A 23,848-nucleotide genomic window follows, 5' to 3' on the forward strand; every position below is an offset into this window, starting at 1 on the left:
CTGTGGGCCACTATTACCTAAAACCGTGTCTATTAATGCAGATTGTCTGTCGTTCTCACTATGAGGAAATATTTATTTTACCAATGTTTATGTTACATCAGATCATTCACCCAAGAGCTCGGCTAATGTACATTGCATACTGTTTTTGATACAGTTTCCACATGTTCACCGCAATATATTAGAAAAATACTCTTTAAATAAATTAGTACAAGTAAAAAAATCGGGTTTGTTGATGGAGATGCACTTGTTAATGCTGATAGTGAGGAATTACAGTTGCAACATCTTATAATGTTTATGGAAGTAAAATAATGTCAAATGTTTTTGAAAAAAAAAGCCTGTTGAATTGCACTACTTGAAAAAAAATAGGCCTTGCATTAACCATGCTTGCATTTTAATGCATTGTATTTTTAGGGCTTGCATTTTTATGGGCTGAAATTCAACATGGTTGAATATTTAAGCTGTGAATATTTCAATTAAAAACATTTAAAACACAATTCCATTATTAAAAATTCAATAATCCATATTCACCATTTATATTTCACTTCCAAAATATTCTAACTGCAAAATATTCTAAATACAACCTATAATATTCAACAGGCAATTTTCGGTCCATTTTATTTCGGATTGCAAATTCGCTTCCACAAATTCAGTGCTTCAAATTCGACAGTAAATTCAACATTGACGTCCAGGAACTGCAGGGAAAGCAGTAGATTGCCGAGCATAATCTCCATCTGCTGTTAGTCGACCTCACCAGCAGGGGGTGCAAAAGCGCGTGTTGTTGACGAAGACCAGAAAAATTAGAGCAAGTCATTCATTCATAAAACTCATTTACAGCAATGTAAGTTTATTTGTGATTATGACGTCTGTTTATGTTAAATTCGGTGCCTTCACGGGTACTTTTCCTGTGTAGCCTACATGCATATTTATCTACCGTGAACGAGATCATAATGTTATTCCCCAATGCGGATATACAGATCCAATGTTACATTTTTGAGGTTGACGTATATTTCTCTTGGTTGTTTAGTTGCCTTAACTTTATATTGTGGCGATGTGCTGCATGCAGGCTATTAGGGTTTCCCTCAATACTTCAGGATTCCCCTGCTGGACATATACAACGCTTAACGTAGCTTAATGGAGTATTGATGTAAAAGTCCAAACACACAGGCAAGCAGATGGACTCAGAATAACGCGCACAGCTGAGCGTTTCCCAGTGATAGACTAGCATAAAGATGGCTTGATGTTGGACATTCGCACATTTAGGCACCGTCTCTAAAGTGTATACGACTTTGGTATACACGTTTCTAAGTTCAATAGCATTTGAATAGAACGACTTACAGTCATAAAACCAACTGTAAAGTGTTCATGTAGTGTCAGGCATAATGCGCACCCTTTGGATTTTTGATATTTATTCAAATAAATTTAAGTTTGCTATTGAAGTTAGAAACGTACATGCCAATGTTGTATGCAACTTTAGAGACGGTCCCTAAATGTGCGAATGTCAAGCCAATTTTACATTTAGCAATTTAGCAGATTTTATCCAAAGCGATTTACAGTTAAACTAACAATAGGAGGACAACAATTTGCAAGTGCTATGATCCCAGTTTAAGCTAATGCAATACACATAGGCATTTTAGGACTTGGACTTGGATCACGAAACGCTCAGCATTAAACTTTGCGCGTAAAGTTTATAATCTGAGTCCATCTTCTTGCCTGTAGCCTATATAGTAGCCTACAGCCTACATCCCCAATAAGGTGCAAGATTGGTCTTTCATATCACTGTATGTGTTAAGCGTTTTGTCCCAACGGAAAGGGAATCCTTGAGTATGAGGTATTGAGGGAAACCGATTATAATCCTGTTCATGGTGGAGAAAGCTGATGACATGTAGAATACACAGGGAAAGTAACAATGAAGTTATGGAATGAAACTTCATCTTTTCCGCATATACTGTCACAGATAATCATTTCCATTTTATAAATGAATGTCTTCGTCAACAACAAGCGCTTTTGCACCATCTGATGGTGAGGTCGACTAACAGCAGATGGAGATTATGCTCGACAATCGACTGCTTTTCCTGCAGTTCCTGGACGTCAATGTTGAATTTACTGTCGAATTTGAACCACTGAATTTGTGGACGCGAATTTGCAAAGCGAAATAAAATGGACCGAAAATTGCCTGTTGAATATTATAGGTTGTATTTTTAAACAGTTCGAATATTTTGGAAGTGAAATATGAATGGTGAATATGGATTATTGGATTTTTAATAATGAAAATGTGTTTGAAATGTTTTTAATTGAAATATTCACAGCTTAAATATTCAACCATGTTGAATTTCAGCCCATAAAAATGCAAGCCCTAAAAATACAATGCATTAAAATGCAATCATGGTTAATGCAATGCCTATTTTTTTTTCAAGTAGTGCAATTCAACAGGCTTTTTATTTCAAAAACATTTGACATTTTACTTCCATAAATGTTCCTCAAACTGAGTAAGTTAGCGCATCCCTGTGAAACGTTCTGCTCGAGTCGTCCTTGCGATGGAGGTTTGGGTTGAATAACTAGCTCTTCCAACGTTTCATTATCGGACTCACACTTGCATTAATATCGTCAAATCGGCATCGTTCGTTACTGTGTTTAGTTTACAGTGTAGGAAGCCTCAGGAGGACAAACAGAGCTGACGTTGTTATGGCAATGGGCGTTTTTGCTCTCGAAGCGCTGTACACGGTAAACGAACACAGACTGAGCTGTCTGGCCAATCAGAACAGAGTAGCTCGCGGAAAGGAGGGATTTAGAGGGATTGATTCATTTGAGAATCATTGAAAATGTGATGATGTGCAAAATGTATATTATGAGGAAATTAAAAAGTTTTTTTTTACTTTTGATGCACGTAAACCAAGCGGCAACCTCCCTGTCTCCCTCTTGAAACCAACACGGAAGTGAATTAAACTGCAATTCATCGACTGGCCGCTTGAGGCTGACTGCAAAAGTGAGCCAAATCTGTATCTCCCCCATGTTAAAATGCCCAACTTTACAGCCGAAAAAATTATGTTTACAGCCTGGTGCCTTAAGTTGTTTTGGTCTATACAGCTAATTTTGCCCTTCATGACAACTGTGAGGGGGGTGAATTTTTTTATAACTCATCCGTTTAAATTATATTAAGCATTAAATTCCTGCATAATCAAGGGCGTGGCCACTTGAGTGACAGGTGGATTGCCGCTGCTGTTATTACTAGCCGTTTGTCTGCTCTCTGTTAGCCATCATGTCACCTCAGCTGATTCCAGCTGCTGAACTTGTCATCTCTGCCGTGTTTGTACTCTTTTCGGGATTATTTCATACAGTTTATTACACGCCGCCCTTATACCTTCGCCCACGCCGTTGGATTCCGTCGTTGTCGAGTATCGAGAGAACAACCAGCGCTGTTCTTCAGTTGTTTTCCTCTGTGAACATGCACTCATGGATGTCTGACAATATCGTTGCTTTTTGGAGTTCAGATTTAAAAACGTCTAAGGTATAGAGGCCACACTCGTTCTGCTGTAACTTACCGTTGATCTTACGGAGCAGATAGACTATGTTATAATATGCTTTTAGTGTTCAATAAAAAGTAACGTTACCGTCAGATTAAATCCTGCAGGTGTCAGTGCTTTCTTTTCGTCCCTTAAATGAGCGCGGATTTCTAGTGCATTACTTGAACTTCTTAGGTAATATCTATCAGAATTTAAAATGGACTGAATAAAGCTCGCTACGAACTTGACGTGCATTGCCGCGCTGACTGACATGTATGCGCATTTATCACTGTCACACACACACACACACACACACACACACACACACACACACACACACACACACACACACACACACACACACACACACACACACACACACACACACACACACACACTCAGAGCAAATATTGTAAGTTACTGCATGAGAATAATAATGCATCACAATACACGTTAGTCTCATGGTTAGTTATGTCTTTTAACTATTATAGTATTTCCAAGGGCAAAAACATAAACTTTAACTATTGGCTTTAGGTCTACTTCAAGTCAGCTGTCACTTTAGCGCGAGGCCAGTAGCACATTAGCTTAGCCTGAGCAAACTCGATCACGTCGAGCTAGGCGGGCGTAGTTTCAGCATCCAGGCACCTCAACACCACCCACGTCCCGCCTTTTTGCCCATTTTCGCTTATCCGGGAGTGACGCACTGTGACGCGCTTCCAAGATGGCGACGAGTGACTCCGCCCACTTTAGGCTTCAAAAACGCTCTTCAGAAACCTACGGGTGACGTCATGGATACTACGTCCATATTTTTTTACAGTCTATGACGTAAACATGTTCTAGGAGACTCCACATCAACATTAGGAAACTTTAAAATCGCATAATAGGGGCCCTTTAAGATGGGAAGAGTAATTAGATTACTCGTTACTGAAAAAAGTAATGCCGTTAGTAACGCCGTTTTTCCAATCACTGCCCGTTGATCCTATCTGTATACCTTCTTAATTATGTAAGAAGCCGTAGAGGGTGAGTGCCTTGATTTTTTGTAGGACAAAAGGCCATCACTTTTTCTCATGTTTATTGATTAGATAAGGAGATAGGGTATGTCATTGTACGTTTTGTTTCTATTATTTGATTTTTAGGGAAGTAATTTTTTTTGTGGGAAAGTCAGTTTCTGTTTATTGTTTTGGTATTAGCTCAAAACAATGAAGATTTTGCATCCAAACTTTTTCTGTTGCGGTTTCTTTTTTATTTATAAGAATTTTTTTTGTTAAAATCAAAAGAATAATCACAATGAAAACGATTTTTTTTTTTTTTGCGTTACACCCTGACCTAGACCAAGGACCATAACAGTTTTCAAAGGTGAAGCATGCTCAGTGACACTGTAAAACCCATGGCCAGAATTTTGTGTTCATGTGGAACATTAGAGAATACCTAACTGGTCCAGAAGATTGATGTTCACTTTGTAAATAAATCATGCAATCAGTAGGCCTACACTGAATTCAAGCCCACAGAATTCCACAGAAAGCTCAGCAGAATTTCCACCCTTCATTCACATAGTTGTACCCGTTGCATACATTTAATTCAATTCAGCAGATTTTCTTCCAAAACCAGCACAAAACAATGCGTAAATTCGATGTGGGCCTATCACAGTTTTGCTGTCCTTCATTTTGAACAGATAACTTAAGATGTTACAAGCCAGCCCGAGTATAATGCATGAAATGCTATTCTAATGTGCTGAACAATTTATTTAAATTAGGGAGTTCACACAAGCCCCTAGCAAAACATTCAGGTCATTTAAAAGTAAACGATAATCCATGGTTAAATCTGCATTAAATAATTCATAATATGAAGGTAAATAATATGTGGAGCTTTGCCTTTTACATCTTGCAAGGTGTTAAAAGTAGTAAGGCTCTAACGCAGTGGTTCCCAAACTTTTTTCCAGGAGACCCCCATTTTCACTTTCAAAATCCTTAACGACCCCCAAAGACACAAAAAACTTAAGTTTTTATTAAATTCAACAACAGCAGAAACACTAAAATAAATATTACATGTTCAAATAAAGTATTGACCAAAATGTTTTATTAAATGATAAACCTAATATTCCAGCCTTTAAACCATGACTCGAATGACTCGACCCCGAAGACTCGAAAGATGAACTAATCAATTCTTTATCCAGTACCGACTGCATAGCTCAGCCTATATGGGGCTGTCACGTGATGAACGAATGACTGGAACCCCAAGTCGATAGACTCTAAAATGTGAACTAATCAATTCTGTATCTGGTACTACAGACTGCATAGCTCAGTTTATGAGGATTCAAAGATCAGAGTCAGTAAAATGATCCGAACTTCCCACTATTAAACACTGCTCTAACTTACCTTACCCCAGCCCACACCTATAGCTGCCAACAGTTCTTACAGTGCATGCAGTTTAGTTACAAACATGATGCAGGACAATGACTGACTGCATGGTAAAGCCAGTCCTTGATTCTGACTTGTCAATAGCTGTGTTTTATTCATGATAAAGCATGACTATGACTGCTTCACCAAACGGTTAGCTGTGCATCACTGCGCAACATCCTTAGCGACATAAACCGGTTTATTTTCTTTTTGACCAACATCTTATTCCAGGAACGGTGCATTTACCTTGACTGTTCCATGCTGGTGGAATGACCTGCTTATCTCAACCCAGCTGCTGAGTCATTTTCAAGAAACAGCTGAAGACGCATCTTTTTTATCAACACTAACAAAATGAAACAATTCTACAATTCTGAATGGATTCCACATTATATTGCCAAAAGTATTGGGACACCCCTCCAAATCATTGAATTCAGCTGTTCCATTCACTTCCATGGCCACAGTTGTATAAAATCAAGCACCTAAGCATGCAGACTGCTTCTACAAACATTTGTGAAAGAATGGATCGCTCTGAGGAGCTCAGTGAATTCAAGCATGGTACCTGGATATTGCAAGTCCATTCATGAAATTTACTCGCTGCTAAATATTCCATGGTCAACTGTTAGTGGTATTATAACAAAGTGGAAGCAATTGGGAACAACAGCAACTCAGCCATGAAGTAGTAGGCTACGTAAAACCACAGAGCGGGGTCAGCGCATGCTGAGGTGCACAGTGCGCAGAAGTCGGCAACTTTCTGCAGAGTCAATAGTTACAGATCTCCAATCTTCGTGTGGCCTTCAGATTAGCTCAAGAACAGTGTGTAGAGAGCTTCATGGAATGGGTTTCCATGGCAGAGCAGCTGCATCCAAGCCTTACATCACCAAGTGCAATGCAAAGCTTTGGATGCAGTGGTGTAAAGCACGCCGCCACTGGACTCTAGACCAGTGGAGACGAGTTCTCTTGAGTGAAGAATCACGCTTCTCTGTCTGGCAATCCGATGGACAAGTCTGAGTTTGGCGGTTGCCAGGAGAACGCTGCTTGCCTGACTGCATTGTGCCAAGTGTAAAGTTTGGTGGAGGGGGGATTATGGTGTGGGTCTGTTTTTCAGCGGTTGTGCTTTGCCCCTTAGTTCCACTGGAAGGAACTCTTAATGCTTCAGCATACCAAGACATTTTGGACAATTTCATGCTCCCAACTTTCCAGACGTCCCAAAACCTTTTGCAATATAGTATACATCACCTAGAAAGCGCACAAAGATCGCTAGCTTTATAATCACTAAAAAGCTGTCACCTCAATTCATTGCGATCTCATAATGTTCCGCTATAATCAATGAAGCTGACTGCACAATGAATCAGACATACCCTACATAATTTCTACACTTTGTTTGTTATAAGTTAACATAAGGGGACAAAAACCCTGGCGTTCTGAGCTGTGGGTGGATTCTAATTTAAACACGTCTTATTGGCCATTGTGTTCAAGATATCAACTGATATGTTTGTGATGTTTAATGTCTATTATATGGTTCTAAGTTTTTGGATTGTGGAAGATATTCCAATTCTTAATTTCCTTTGTCTCTTAAACATGACATATGACTAGCTATGTAAAAAATATTGCCTTGACTCTTAACCCTGACATAAGACTAGCTATGTAAAAAATATTGCCTTGACTCTTAACCCATGTATTGTTCATTTCTTCTTAGTACGCCATTCATGCGTTTCTCACACAAAAGTCTAAACATTGAGCCTCCCAGGCACCATCAAACAGTGTGAGCTGTTCGTTTAGATCTGTCAATCTTTTTCCTGCTCAACCAATAGCGAGTGTTTAGGGTGTACCAACTGTAGCAGGTGGAGCCAGAGGGACTGTTTAGTCTGTTTTTGACCATGACTGATGCGTTAAATGAAAAAATACAGCTTCAGCTTAGTTTACAAAAGTTCATGCCAAAATTCGCTGCATTTAAACCTCCAACAATTTAATTTAATTTAGTCATGAACTTGCCAAAGTGGCACTGCGATGCCTCAAGCTACAATGAAAACTTCAATACATGCGGCATCATCATGAATTATATACAATATGGATGTACTGACTGCTTATAAATCCGAAGCATTTTTACGTATTTACAGCTATAGAACTCAAATTACTGTATATTGAACTCATCTACTGTATATAAAACCCCAAACATTTTCATTAAAAGTTTCTAGGAATGCTTCAAACGATCGATCAGAGGTATAATAAATATTAAAAGCTCAGCTCAGTGGTTGCGGCAGTATCTCAGTCTCAAAAGGGTAGAGTAAAATAAATAACACAGCGCATCTAATTCAAACTACTGTATTACAATTCCGAGTCCGACCAATTGGCACTAACAGTAGCTGCTGTTGATTCAAGACACGTGCTGCTCTCTTTCCACTCTCTGCACCCCTTCCTCACACAAAAAATGTGTACTTCTCATTAAAGCTCCAGGTGAAGGGCTGCCAGATACTGCAAAAATACAACCTCTAATAAATAAAGCGATCCCAATTATTGTGCTTTGGCTGGGATGGAACAACAGAACTGCAGCCGTTACCCTGGTGACCCCCTAAACAAAACAGCTGCGCTACTTTCTGTTGCTGCACAGTATTAAATGTATTAAACAGCTATTTAGATTTTTGTATTCACAATGGTGTTCATCACAGCACTAAACTCTTAAATACCTAGACTTACTAGGCTTTTATTTACAAAATTTAGTCTGGACTACAACATGCCCTAGATATTGATTGAAAATGTCTGATTTTTATTAGGCCTATTTTATTAAGAATAACGTCTGTAACAAATGTAAATATTGCTCTTTGTTAATGTTGAAGCATTAACTAACAATAAGTAATGAGAAATTGTAAAGTGATACCTATTATTCTTAAATTAAACCTTTGTTTACTTTATACATTTTTTTGTATTATTTTATTGTATTTAAATGTTCAGTTCTCTTACGAGAGTATCTCGTGAAAACCTCTTTTCCACGAGATATTGAAGCCAAAAATTATCCTTAATTTTGAATTAATGTAAAACGCTGTGCAGCAGCATGCAGACATAGGCAAGATGGCTTGCGCGCCTATTGGGTGCCCTGCGACAACAGCAGCAGCCTATCGAGAGTGGCCCTGCGTGACACATATCCAATGGGGGCATTTCGCGGCCACTTCGTCACGTCCCGCCAGAAAGGGCGTGGTCTAGCCCTATAAATATAGCTCGATTAGGCTGGTACACTGATTTTCATCTCTTCAGTGAATGAAATCAAGCCCGAGGTCTCAAAGCCTTCCTAGCCTCTCTAGGAAAGCGATGGTGTTCAAATCCCGCTGCGGCCGGATTTTCACCGAAACGTTTCGCTCGTCCAGTTCCATGCAATGTGACTGTTCCAGCGTATTTAGCAGTCAACAAGCCGGTCCATTTGCCCGCTTGCCTGCACACAAAAGCCGTTTTTACGGCTACGCAGATAAATCCAATAAAGAGTGTATTTTCTGGTGTTCCGGCCACGGCCGATGGTGTTATGAGTGTTTCAAGAATGCCCACGTCTCAGTGCCCATTCCCACACGCAGACACAGCCCGCCACAATACAGGGCTAGCACAAATAAAATCGACTCATGTCGATTGTGCAATAAATGTAGTGTACGTGCCCACGACACAGTGCCCACAAACACTACACGAAGCATGTCCCACGGTTTCTGTAAAAACGAAACCAACACATTTTCAGTCGCCGCGAGCCGACAGTGTTCTCAGTGCAGTGAGTGTGCCCGCTATCCCGCGCCCACATTCCCTCACAGACATGCCGAACCCCACGGGGCTCGTCCCGCTCGCCTTCTCTCCACAACCTGTCAGAGAGAAGCTGAGCGCGGTCGGGCTGCCCGCTGTGGTCAGCGCTCCCCCCGCCTCGCACACTGCAAACACAGTGTCTATTTCTCAGCACACCGGAGCTCTCCGGCCGCCGCTATGCCGCGGCCAGAGCCCAGATTTCATTCTACCTCTAGCCTTTCACGCAGATGCGTGGCCAAAGCTTCCCGGGGTATCGAAGGGTGCTGAATATTATAAAAAGAGGCTATTCGCTGCAGTTCACTCGACGCCCCCGCTGTTGCGCGGCGCGAGTCGAAACGACGGTAAAAAACGAAGTATCTCATCTACTTCGAGCCGAGAGAGCGAAACTACTGAGCAAAGGGGCTATAGAACCTTTATCTCAGGCTCAGAGCGAAGGGGTGGCTATACAGCAAGTCAGTGTTTCCCCTACAATGTATTCAGCAGCGGCGCAGCGCCACCGCTGGATTTTCAGCGCCGCTGTAAAATCTTTCCATGATCAGTAATATCACGACATTCTCTTCATTCACGTACACACCTAAAAACACTGAGACATGGCGACCGGCGGCGCTGCATGCAGTGGCTCTGAATCCACTTGTAAACAAGGAGGAAAGAGCCACATATGGAAATATTTTCGATTAGACTAATATCACGTTGCCATAAGGGGCCGTTCACATAGCGCGTTTTTTGCGCGTGCAAATTCATTATTTCAAATGCGGCCAGCGCGCTCTTTTTCCCAAGCGCGCCTCTGTTCATGGTTGCATAGCAACGACAGACGCCACGGGAGAGCAAGCGCTTGTGGAAAGGAGAAAGCGGTACGAACTGTGCTCTCCATGAAGACGAGGAAGTATCACCTACTGCTCATAGTCCTGATAGTTAACGTTAAATCATATTTAATTTTTCAGATGAGTCTACTAAACTTGTTGGTGTCCTTCAGAAATCATTCTAATATGATATGTGATGCTCTTTTCTTTTTTTTCCAAAGATTCTTTGATTAATAAAAAGTTAAAAAGAACATCATGTAATAATATTTCACAATATTAGGCTACTGTTTTTTCTGTTTTTTTTTTTAATTAAATAAATGCAGGCTAGATGAGCATAAGACTTCTTGCAAAAACAAAAAATACCCCCACAATCATTCAATTACCAAAGAGCCTTAGAGATCTTCTATGAAAAGCCCAGAAAAATTAAGTGCTCACAGATTGGGTGTGGCCTTTCCCATTAACATAAAATTTTCAATAAATTGTAAATAATCTTTTTCTGGGTTGTGCCGTTTCATTTTTCCCCTAAACAATTTCTACCAAGCTGAAAATGAACACAAAAGAAAAACATGAATAATCCTATCTAAAATTATAAAATTAAGGTTTCTGTTTGTGACTGCAGTTCAAGGTACGTGCTGCAATAATCATGCCTTGAATCAGTTGATAGTATGTCTTATTTGTTTTTCTTAAAATGTCCATTTCTATCCACAAAACTTGCCAGAAGTCATGGTTTAAGGATTTAAAAAAAAAAAAAACTCTTCCAGGGTGCATGCCCCCGGACCCCACCACGCGCGGCTTGGTAACAACCTCGGGCACGTAACAGCACCGCTGCTGGAAAAAATTCTAGGGGAAACACTGCAAGTATTTTCTGGTACCGAAAAGAGACGGGGTCTCAGACCCATTCTAGATCTGCTACAGCTGAACAAAGCACTCACGAAGTGCCAGTTCAGAATGATTACAACCAGGAAAATCCTCGCGCAAGTTCGCCAGGAGGACTGGTTTATGTCAATAGATCTGAAAGACGCCTATTTTCAAATACAAATAGCGTCACGTCACAGGCGATTCTTGAGATTCGCCTTCGAGGGCCAGGCATACCAATACAAAGTCCTGCCGTTCGGCCTGTCCCTGGCACCCTGAACATTTAAGAAATGCGTGGACAAGGCTCTCGCACCCCTAGGACTCCAGGGCATGCGAATTTTGAACTACTTGGACGATTAGGTGATTCTAGCTCGATCACAATCAGAGCTCATAGAACACAGGGCCACATTACTCGAGCATCTTGAGAATCTGGGTCTCACAGTCAATTGGGCGAAGGGCTCGCTGTCTCCCAGCCAGAAATTTTTTTTCTGGGAACAGTGCTGGACTCGCTGTCCATGACAGCGCGTCTGTCGCCAGAGCGCGAACTGGACATTCAGCATGCCGTGAAATCCTTCCGCCGCGGCTCGATAGTCCAGCACAAAAGGTTTCAGAAAATGCTGGGCCTCATGGCTTCAGCAGCTTCAGTGCTCCAGCTGGGTCTGCTTTGCATGCGCCCACTGCAGCTGTGGCTGAAAGCACGAGTTCCGCCCAGGGCATGGACCACTGGTCGGTTTCGCATCCGGGTCGATCTGAAATGCGTTTCAGCTTTGGAACCTTGGAAGATAACCGGCTGATATCAGTCAGGTGTGGGTCTGGGGACTCCCTCGAGTGTGAAGGTGGTGTCCACGGAAGCCTCCACCTCGGGAAGGGGAGCGCTGCTCTAGGGCAGACCGTTCTTTGGCCAGTGGTCAGAACGGGAAAAGCTCCTACACATAAAATGTCTGGAGATGATGGCAGTCGACAACGCGCTACGGCGCTTCTGTCCCCACATAGAGGGTCACCACGTCTTGGTCCGGTCGGACAACATGTCAGTGGTGGCATACATAAATCGCCAGGGCGGCATCAAGTCCCAAAACCTTTACAGGCTAACAGAACGCCTCCTGGTCTGGGCTCAACACAACCTGCTTTCACTGAAAGCGGCGCATGTGCCTGGTTACCTGTATCTGTGACCAGACAGACTGTCCAGAGACAATGTCCCAGCAGGGGAATGGTCGCTGCACCCGCAGACGATCCAACTGCTGTGGGAGACATTCGGCAGAGCGCAGGTGGACCTGTTCGCGTCCCACGAGAACGCTCACTGTCCAAAATATTTCTCCAAGAGCAAGGACGCGCTGGCCCAAGTCCGGCCCCGCTGTCCCCTCTATGCTTTTCCCCCCGTCTCGCTCCTGCCTCAAGTGCTGGAACGAATCAGGGAAAACGGATGCCCAGTGCTGCTTGTGGCTCCGCTCTGGACAAACCAGACTTGGTTCCCAGTCCTGATGTGGCTGACCAGCACTGCCCGTGGCCAATACCGTTGAGGAAAGACCTCCTCTCTCAGGCCAAGGGCTAAATTTGGCATCCTCGCCCACAACTATGGTCCCTTCATGCATGGGCCATCAACGGATACCCGCTAACCTCCCGGAGGGAGTGTTAAACATGATCATACAGGCGAGGGCCCCGTCTACTAGACGGCTCTATTCCTCGAAATGGTCTGGGTTCTCTGCCTGGTGTCAAGCTCAGGGCTTTTCACCCGTAGACTGCGGGGTCACGGAAGTACTCTCCTTCCTCCAAGAGCTGCTGGATAAGGGCAGGACCCCATCCACGCTCAAAGTGTATGTGGCGGCCATAGCAACGTTTACAAGACCTGTGTCTGGCCAGTCACTGGGGAGAAACGACCTAGTCATGCGATTCCTCAAGGGAGCTCGGAGGCTGAACCCTCCCAGACCTCCTTCAGTCCCGGTGTTGGACCTTTCTACGGTTTTGGAAGCCATGAAAGGTGCCCCGTTCGAGCCAATCCATTTGTCAGACATGAAGCATCTGTCTTTCAAAACGGTGTTTCTTTTGGCTCTCGCTTCAGTGAAGCGCATAGGGGACTTACAAGCACTTTCAGTAAGCGCGTCATGTATGGAGTTTGGGCCTAATGACTCAAAAGTCATACTCAAACCAAGGCACGGGTACGTGCCCAAATCCCTCAACACACCGTTCAGGGCCCAGGTTAGTTCCCTGTGCGCACTCTCGGTTCATGATGAGGAGGAGGATGCGAGTCTCCTTTGCCCTATCAGGGCACTGAGAGCTTATGTGTCCCGCTCGTCTGTCTTCAGACAAACCGAGCAGCTCTTCGTTTTGTTTGGTGGACGCTCGAAGGGACTGGCCGCATCAAAACAGAGCCTATCCAGATGGATAGTCGATGCCATAGCACTGGCTTACACTTCTAAGGCCCTGCAGTGTCCTTTGGGTGTCAGAGCGCACTCCACGAGAGGCATGGCCTCGTCGTGGGCGTGGTATAGTGGGGTTACCCTGCAAGATATCTGTACGGCCGCGGGCTGGGCCTCGCCGTCTACATTTATAAGGTTTTATAACCTAGAGGTTCCCGCTTCTGTCGGTATAGAATTCAGTGCTATCTGCCCCGCTGTGCCGGCCCAGATGCTGAGTTTTGCTTGTGCATCGCTCACTGAGTGATAAAACAGCTCCATGGGTGGTGAATAACCCGTACTATTGCCCAGTTCAGGCTGAACACGTTCACCCTGTCTGTGTGAAACATTGTTAACATAACTAGCTCCTGTAGGTTGCTATTTCGTGGGGAATGATGCTTGCAGCCTCTCTTCTCTGACTCTCTGTGAGTCTATGGTGATTATGCACTATATGAGCCCCGGGCTACTCCCCTTGGGACTTTAGTGTCGGATCCCAGTATGCACGGCGTTTTGCATTGTGTTCCCCATAGCGTAAGATATTATGCAGTACGAGAGATACTCTCGTAAGAGAACGTACTCGGTTACTAACGTAACCTCGGTTCTCTCTAGAGAGGGAACGAGTACTGCATATCTTGCCGTGCATACACAGCTCTGGTTCGCTTCGGCGATGAAAACCAGTGTACCAGCCTATTCGAGCTATATTTATAGGGCGAGACCACGCCCTTTCTGGCGGGACGTGACGAAGTGGGCGCGAAATGCCCCCATTGGATATGTGTCACGCAGGGCCACTCTCGATAGGCTGCTGCTGTTGCCGCAGGGCAGCCAATAGGCGCGCAAGCCGTCTTGCCTATGTCTGCATGCTAGTGGACAGCGTTTTACATGAATTCAAAATTAAGGATAATTTTTGGCTTCAATATCTCGTGGAAAAGAGGTTTTCCCCATAGCGTAAGATATTACGCAGTACTCGTTCCCTCTCTAGAGAGAACCGAGGTTACGTTAGTAACAGAGTACGTTCTTTTTGTTATAAGAAAACAGTTATTATTCCTGTTGTAGTATCACAAAAATTTTTTGCAACTTATTTCAATATCGTAATACGGTATACAGTGATAAAAGCTTCAGCAACTATCGCAACATGAAAATGTTATACCATCACATGCCTATCTACAGCCATCTAGTGGCTATAGTTGAAATTTCATGTCATTTTAATTTTAAAATAGTTTTCCAGTAGATGGCAGCAATTTTCCACTAAACCATTGCACATTGCCCATGTTTTCTCCACGAATGAAAGTTAGAAATGTGGATCTTTTGTGAAGTGAAAGTTGTTTTATAAAAAATAATTTTAATTTATATAATTTCAAAAATATTTATAATAAATCCCCCCCAAAACTGCACAAACGAAGAGTAAAAACATTAATAAAGTGGGTGATATTACATTTGTTTAAAACATTTCTTTTTTTTACTGGCACCAGAAGTCACACAGAACAGAATGATAAAATATCAAATAAACTAAATAACCCAACTGCTTAAAATTAATGTAAATGAAAACAACAAATATAGAAGAATTAATCGATTAATTTGGCGTATTAAATATTCATAGCTTAAATAAGAATAAGAATTTGTAAACATTTTGTATGTTGGTAAAGTTGTACGTAAATGATTTACAGTATGTTTTAGATGCTGTCAATACATTTTAGTGCTTATAGAAACTTAAGTAAATGTATGTGGGTAAAAAATTGAAAAAAATCCAAGTCCAGGCACTCAGTAGGTTAAAAAAGCCTTTATTATTTAGTCAAGGGCTAAACCATTAAAAAACACCAATGCGTATCGGCCCACTGGCCTTCATCAGGGTGTTGGTGAACACCCTGATGAAGGCCAGTGGGCCGATGCGCGTTGGTGTTTTTTAATGGTTTAGCCCTCGACTAAATTTTTTATGAACATTTTACCCTTACAAGAGCACCAGAGGATACAAGGGACACCAGCAGCGCTCCAGCTTCCTTTTGTTTAGTCTTATAAATGTATGTGGGATTGAACAACATTATAAGCAAAGTACAAACAAATACTCATGTAATCACAACACAGCCCTCTTCAATTAATAACTAAAAAGAGTATATCACAGACTCCAACACTCAGTTAAACTGTTACTGCTTGTTTACAGATTGTTCTGTAGCGTTTATTATTTTCAAAATACATTTTTCACCATCAATTTCAAAATTCAAAACTTAATTCTGCCTTGGAAAATTGTTTTTGCGTGTCAGGAAATAACTCAAATAATAAATAGTTTTTGCTTACTCATCAGCTTGTGAAAGCACTTATCAGCTTATGCTGTAAATGATACACTCCTAGTCGTATAGAGCTTCGGTAAAATGGTCTAATATAGAACACTCAGGCATGCAAGATTAAGAAGATCTTGCATGGACAAGATCAACTCCCCCTCTTGAACTTTTACTTAAGCAAACTGGCAAAAGCAGCCCAGTTATGTTGCTCTAAATATCCTTAAACAAGGTTATCAAGCTAACCTTTAACCAATTACTTTCTTCTCTTTCCAATTAAAAATCTATGAAAAAACTCAAGACAACAGGGCTGATTCACACCTACACAGCAATGTGAATTACATCTATAAAATGAATATACATGTATTCATCATGCCAAAATCTTTATCAACCTAAACATCCCGTAATGATTGAGGAGGGAATGTTCACAGCTTCAAATGGATGGATCTTTCCGGATACATGTACAGGCTTGTCCAGAGGTGACCCTAATCAAATATAACATTCTCACTTCTGCAACGCTGCATTTTCATTGCACACTTGGCGGACAGATTCATAAAAGGATGACAGTACAGTCAAGAATGCCGTTAACCCCGAGGGCAGATGAAAGTTAATTATTTAGCAAACAGGTATTTTACAGAAGGACAATTTCAGTGTTATGAATTATTACACAGTTCTAAGGTAATGGCTGAGACTATACACTTCATAGAAAATGTGAATTTAAAAGCACAACTCATTAACAACAAAACAATAAAAAATAAAAAAAGCCAAAACCTGACCTTTTTCAATGGTAAGTTTGACATTTGCATGGAATTGCCAAGAGTCCATATTAGTACCAATTATAACTCCCTCACTTGCTTCCCTGGATTTATTTAGACTTTGATCTTCATTTAACAATCCATAAAACCAGAGAAAGTTTCCATTATTGTTCTTTATGTAAAGAAATGTCAAATGCTTTAAACCAGTGCGACTCAGCATACATAAATTATACTCATCCTTCTCAAATGCAGCAATATGTCCCCCAATTGTCTACTACTTTCAATAAATGGTTCTAACATGAGGCTTGTTGCTTCTTAAATTATAAAACCACAAACAACTACTATGAAAACCTAAATATGAAACAGGCTAATGTAGGAATCCAGTAAGCCTATAATCATGTCTGGTAAAAACTATGTGGCTTATTTAATATTCATTGTTTTGAGTTATAGATTTAGAAGGTGCTGCTGCTATAAAACATCGGTTGTGTTTTAGAGTCATTTGGCAGACAGCTACCTCAGCTGACAGACAGCCCAACATGTCCTACAAGACACAGTAAATGCTCCTCTCACTGGAAGTCTTTCACCCTGTCCCTCATGCTTTGAAACAAAGGAGGACAAAGAGAACTGAAAGTGAATGTGACCACAGTTTGGAGAGGGTCATTCCCACTGGGGGCAACATATACCCAATCTACTCAAATGTCAGTCTCTTTGGGGGATGGGGCAGGAAAACATTTTTTTTTAATTCAAGCAAATTAATGACCTGAGAGACTCCTTACTCTCCTTTAAATTTTGTCCAGTCCTAAAATATTTTAATTCAGGTTGACATTTAAAATCAGTTCTTATTGCCACTAGTCAAATTATTTTACTACCATAATCATCAAACATTAACATTTGTAAGGATGGTTCTTTTCCCTTAACAGTAGCCTATGTACATTGATGTTTAAAATGTTTCTCAAAAGCCCAATGAGAGCTTTCTCAGTTATATTAAATGCAAAATATTTTGTTTTCACATTACTATAAGGTAAGTGGATAAAATATTTGTAGGACACACATTTTTTGATAGATTATATAAATCGAATTGGTTAAAAGAGCAGGTGCAATAGCATAGTAGATCTACCCAATACTAACTACCCATATTTGTAGTACACTTTACTCAAACATGTTTTCCTACTGCTATAGCCTACCTCATGCATTACCGATTTCTCACAGAGGGCTACAACCAGAGTTAAATGTATTAATACAATTGTAATGCAGTTAGCTTTTTGTGTCCTACGTTCCAACGTAAAGACGAGTTACAACAAGTAATTTTGCACATTTGATAGAATTAACGTAACTCAAACTGGTACTCCTACCTCTAGAATGTAGTCCAGGTCAGCCTTTGTAAGACATCGGAACTGTTTCAATATTTTCTCCTTTTCGGCTTTATACTTATTCACTCCAATCTCCCAGTTCGGTTCTTCGATGACTTGGAATATTGCTGCCCCAATGGACAAATAGAAAATGATAGCTGAAGTCAAAAGGGGACCCTTGTCCACCATAATGAATGAACTAAAGTTAGGTGGAGTGGCTTCAATTTTTTTTTTTTTACATAAACAGCGCCCACATTCTTAAAATTGATTAGGCTAATTTAGTGCGAGCTCAAACTCGTCCTTGCAGAATCCTTAATGAAGAGAAAAGGTGCGTTTCGGAGTGAAGTCGCAGGGAGAGTTTGCGGTCCACGTGCGCCGCTCGCACAGCTAATGTAGACCTATGGTGAAACTCTTAGTTCAACACACGATGACAAAAGGAAGTTGGCCAAGATCCACCCACTATACGCGAATCCTCCCTCTCTTTCATCACATTCACAACATTTAACTTTGTTGCAATTTCACATTTTCTTATGAATGTATAGCCTATACATTTCTAGAACACACATTTCTATCATGTAAATAATAAATAAATGAATGAATGGTAAATCTTAAGGATTTAATAAAAATGAATGAATGACACTATAGCTACGTTTATTAAACAAACCAGTATGTAAATTAAGATATATTTATGGAGATGGTGATACATTAAACTCACCTCTGCTTTTCCGCTATACAGACTGAAGCGCGCGGGCTGTTACTTTCAGCTAATAAAATAAAAAATACCGCAATTTAAAGTTTTTTATTTTGTTGTTGTTGTTTTGTTTATAAAGAGGTTTGCATATTGTTCTCTCAGGAGAGGTTCTCTCACACAGTGCAGCAGCTAGCAGACCTAGAGCAGGCTATCTTGCGTGCTCATTGGCTGCCCTGCGGCAACTGCAGCAGCCTACCACTGAGCCTCGCATGTGACGTCACGCCCAATGAGGGGTGTGATTTAGCGTATAAAAGTCAGGCTATCCCCCCAGGGTTAGCCTCTCAACCCCAGGGAGGCTGCTCACTGATTTTCATCTCTTCAGCGAAGCTCTCCGCATCGCTGTACTCTGAGAGAAGCCGCCGCCGTTGAAACCAGCTACCAGCACGCAGAGGAAATCGCCTGAGGAAACCGGTTGTCTTCGCCGCCTTCAGCCTTCCGTGCCTGCTACGCCATCTGGCGACGAGTATCCTTTTTGAGCTATTGCTTCCGTGACTGTTCGCCGCCGCGACACTCACTTCTAAAAAGAGCGCAAGGCGTTTTTCTCACAGTTTTTTCCTGTGGCTCGTGCCGAGCCCCGCACAGCGCCGGAGACCACCATGTGATTTGCGCTCTGTGCCTGGGCCCAGACCACGCAGCCCTCGCTCTTGCTTCGGGAGGCTGCGTGCACTGTGAAGCGCTTCCGCTGTCGACCCTGCGGGCTCGACTCAAGGCCTTCAATGTGGAAACTGTCACTCCGATCCCCTCTGGACCGCGCAAGAAGAAGCGCTGTTCACAGAGGCCACCGGAGCCTTAGGTCTCACTGAAACGCTCGCCGGAGCTCATGCCGCGAGCTTCACTCTCTCCTTCTCCGCCCCTCCTGGATGCGCAGCTGCCGGCTTCGGCCCTCACTGCCGCCGCCTCAGGGGACGAGGCTGAAGGAATCCACCCAGGTGACAGCTGTTCCATCCTGGCCTCGGACAGTGAGGATTGGTTGAGTTCTCATCACTCTGCCTCCTCCTCGATCCAGGAATCCGGCAGGACTCGGGCTGGCGTGGACGCGGAACTTATGCGCCTCCTGTCTAAGGCTGTCGACCAACTCGGCCTGGAGTGGTCAACGCCGAAGGAGACCGCGCCCAACAGACTCGACGGCTGTTTTCTTCATAGCCGCCGCCCAGCGCCTTTCCAGATCTGCACCATTTCTGCCGGAGCTCCACACGGAGCTTGCTAAATCGTGGAATGCACCGATTCCACCGACTCCACATATGTCTTCTCGACGCTCTCCCAAGTGGATGGCGCCGCCGAGAAAGGGTACAAAGCTATTCCCCCAGTGGAGGAGGCGGTTGCAGCGCACGTTTGCCCGCCCTCTGCAAGATGGCGCTCAAAGCTGGGTCCGCCCTGCACTCGATGGCTGTGCTTCAGATCCTTCAAGCCGATCTCCTCCGCGAGTGGGACGAGAGAAGCAAGGATCCAGCCGCCATCATGGATTTGAGGAGCGCGACAGATCTTTCCCTTAATGCTACAAAATCCGTGGTTCAGGCGATCGGGAGATGCATGGCTTCACTCACCGTCACAGAGAGGCACCTCTGGTTGACGCTCACTGACATGAGGGAATCCAGGGACGCGCCGCTCTCCCCTACAGGTCTCTTCGGCCCAGCGGTAAACGGGATCGCTGACAGCTTCTCCGAAGTGCAGAAGACCACGCAGGCCATGAAACTCTTCCTGCCTCGACGCTCTAGCTCTGCTGCAGGCCGCCCACTTGACCAGCTGCCTGCGCGAAGCTCTAACCAGCATCCAGATCACCCCCAGCCTTCGCAGCAACGACAGGGCGGCCGCCCTAGATCATCCAGCCACCACAGGCCACCTCCCCCGCGTTGACCTCGGCCTAAGATTGCGCTGAAGCCCGAGCCCGGGAAGGCCTCCTAGCGACAGCAGAGAGGAAAAGACGGCTGGGTCTCGCCGTGGCCGGACCACCGTCAAAGTGTCTCGCCCTGTCAGTCCCCTCAGAGTAGGCTACTGCAGCAGTGTATTTGGAAGCCAACGATTCAGAAACACAGCCTGCTCGCCTGCACACAACCACGTTTTTACGGCGACCTAGAGAAATCTCAAAAAGAGTATAATGTCTGGTTATCCAGCTCACGCCGTTGGTGTTTTAAGTGTAGAAAATGTGCCCACACCTCAGTGTTCGCCTCTACACACAAGCACGAGACCCCCCGTGTCTCACACACTCACAGAGCCCACTCTCATAAAGTTGGCAAATGCCGTTCGAGTGCTAGATGTAGAAAATGTGCCCACAATTCTGTGCTCACACCTACTCGCTGCCAGCTCTGTTACACGGCCACAACAGCCTCACATCGGTCAAGTTATGAACGTAAGCTACGTGCCCGCTCACGAGCGCTCACACTTACTAACAAACACTTCACCCCAGGCTCTGCTTGCGCATCACAATATTATCACAAAACGTTCCCTGTTCAAAGCAATCAGGACGTCACACGTGATACAGCCAGCCATCGCTGTCAGCGAGCCGCCGTATTCAAGCACCGAGGGCGCGGGCGCCGCGCACAGACCTCCGGTTCAGTTTCCCGAGCCCACGAAATGCGGCAATCGGATCCCGGAGTCCAATCTGCTCGTAACTCGACAAGTAAAAGCATGGGAGGCTATTCAAGGGGTATCAGAATGGGTGCTGAGCACAATAAGGCAGGACTATTCACTACAGTTCGCTCGCCGTCCCCCTCGCTTTCGAGCACGGACCGAGACGAAAGTGAAAGTGGAAGTAGTGCATCTACACTGCGCAGAAATAGCCAAACTGCTGTGCAAAGGGCCATAGAACCAGTACCTCCTTCTCTGAGTGAGTCAGGCTTTTACAGCCGCTATTTTGTCGTACCCAAGAAGGACGGAGCACTAAGACCTATCTTAGATCTGAGATATTTGAACAAAGCTCTTATGAGAAGGCCGTTCAAAAATGCTCACGACCAGACAAATTCTCGCACAAATTCGCCCGAGGGACTGGTTTATCTCTCTCGATCTGAAAGACTCACACTTTCAGATTCAGATAATACCCCATCACAGGCCATTCTTGAGATTCGCCTTCGACGGTCAGGTATATCAATACACCGTCCTCCCGTTCGGCCTGTCTTTAGCACTCAATACATTTACGAAATGCATGGATGCGGCTCTCGCCCCCTTGAGAAATCAGGGCATGCGAATTCTGAACTATTTGGACGATTGGCTGATTTTAGCACATTCAGAGATAGAACTCGTATCTCACAGAACAGTGCTCCTCAGTCATCTGGAAAGCCTGGGTCTCACGGTCAACTGGACCAAGAGCTCATTACTACCCAGTCAGTCCGTTTCCTTTCTAGGGATAGAACTGGATTCTGTGGCTGTGATTGCTCGTTTATCAACACAGCGCGCGTGCCGTGTCCGACACCTGGCCACATCTTTCCAGAAGAGCAGCATCGCTTCTCTGAAAACATTTCAGAGGATGCTGGGCTGTATGGCATCAGCTGCAGCAGTGCTTCAGCTGGGCTTGCTGAGCATGTGCTACAATGCTGGTTGAACGCCTGAGTGCATCACCAGGCTTGGGCTCTCGGCCGCAGACAAATCAGAGTGACTCAGAGCTGCGTTTCAGCTCTGCAGCCCTGGTTAGCGGCCAACTGGTACCAGCGGGGGGTGACAATGGGAGCTGTCTCATACCGGAAGGTCATCTCGACGGACGCCTCCGACTTAGGTTGGGGCACTCTCTATGAGGGCAGACCGGTATTTGGTCTGTGGTCAGACCGAGAGAAATGCCTTCACGTAAACTGTCTGGAGATGATAGTGGTCGGGAACGCGCTCAAGCGCTTTCTCTCATTCATACGGGACCACCACGTGCTAGTCCGTTCAGACAACATGTCTGTGGTGTCCTACATAAACCGTCAGGGCGGTGTCAGATCCAGGAGTCTCTGCGATCTGACAGAACGCCTTCTCGTATGGTCTCAGCACTTCCTGCGCTCGCTGAGAGCTGCGCATGTGCCAGGCCACCTGAATGACGGCCCAGACAGACTGTCCAGGGACAACGTTCCCCCAGGGGAGTGGTCCCTGCACCCCCAAACAGTCCAGTTGCTATGGCACCTGTTTGGCAAAGCGGAAGTCGTCCTTTTTGCGTCAAAAGACAACGCTCACTGCCCAAGGTTCTTTTCGAAGAACGAGGACGCGCTGGCCCAAATCTAGCCCAGCCACCCACTTTATGCCTTCCCTCCTGTCTCACTGTTACCACAGGTGATCAGGAGAATCAGGGAAACGCGCCACTCGGTACTCTTCATAGCCCCACAATGGGAGAACTAAAACTGGTTCCCGCAGCTGATGCGGTTGTCACGCACAGCCCGTGGCCGATCCCGGTGAGGAGAGATCTCCTCTCTCAATCCCGCGGCTCAATCTGGCATCCCCATCCACAGTCAAGTCAAGTCAAGTCATCCTCATTTATATACCGCTTTTAACAATGTAGATTGTTGCAAAGCAGCTTTACAGAGATAAACATATAATTTAAGGTAACAGAGATTGGTTTGGTTTTATAGTGGTTCTTGAAAAATGTTTTTTCCAGCTAAAGTTAGTTTTGATTGATTCACTTCCGTCTAAATGATCATTTGTTATTAAATTAGGGGCCGCTAAGACGACACCGTTCTCTCTAAACAGACTTTAAACGTGAACCTGTGATAGACGCTGATGGCGTTCACATGCGCATTAAGAATTGATTCTATAGTTATGTGCATTCGAATATATGTGCGCAGGTTTGTAATTCCTTACAAACCATGCCTAAACAAACTACTTGTCTTGTTTATAAATTTTCATGCAGAATTTTATTTTATCTTATCACTTTGGGTAGGTACGCGAACCGAAAAATTCCACAACGCTTTATCTGTAGAGTGGTATAGGGATCCTCCATAGGAAGAGGCTAGTTGGCACTTCAGCACTGCATTGTCATCAGGTCCAGGCGAAAGTCCTTCGTCAGATCTGGAAACGGCCTGGATCCGGCAGGCTGCGGGAAAACATC

At 43.9% G+C, this 23,848-nt stretch overlaps 1 protein-coding gene across 1 annotated transcript in view; it reads right to left on the reverse strand.

Moving 5' to 3' along the window:
* LOC143746701 (potassium channel subfamily K member 5-like) overlaps positions 1 to 18,525 on the reverse strand; it is a 66,183-nt gene extending 47,658 nt beyond the window's left edge. The window contains exon 1 of the mRNA XM_077238696.1: positions 18,093 to 18,525. Coding sequence (XP_077094811.1) covers positions 18,093 to 18,278 — 186 coding nt within the window. The 5' untranslated portion in view covers positions 18,279 to 18,525. The remainder of the gene's footprint in view (positions 1 to 18,092) is intronic.
* Positions 18,526 to 23,848: the final 5,323 nt, after the last annotated feature.

Source organism: Siphateles boraxobius, unplaced genomic scaffold, assembly GCF_051911475.1.
Source record: "Siphateles boraxobius isolate OS27281-9 unplaced genomic scaffold, OSU_SipBor_1 22, whole genome shotgun sequence".
In the NCBI taxonomy this organism is placed as follows: domain Eukaryota; kingdom Metazoa; phylum Chordata; class Actinopteri; order Cypriniformes; family Leuciscidae; genus Siphateles; species Siphateles boraxobius.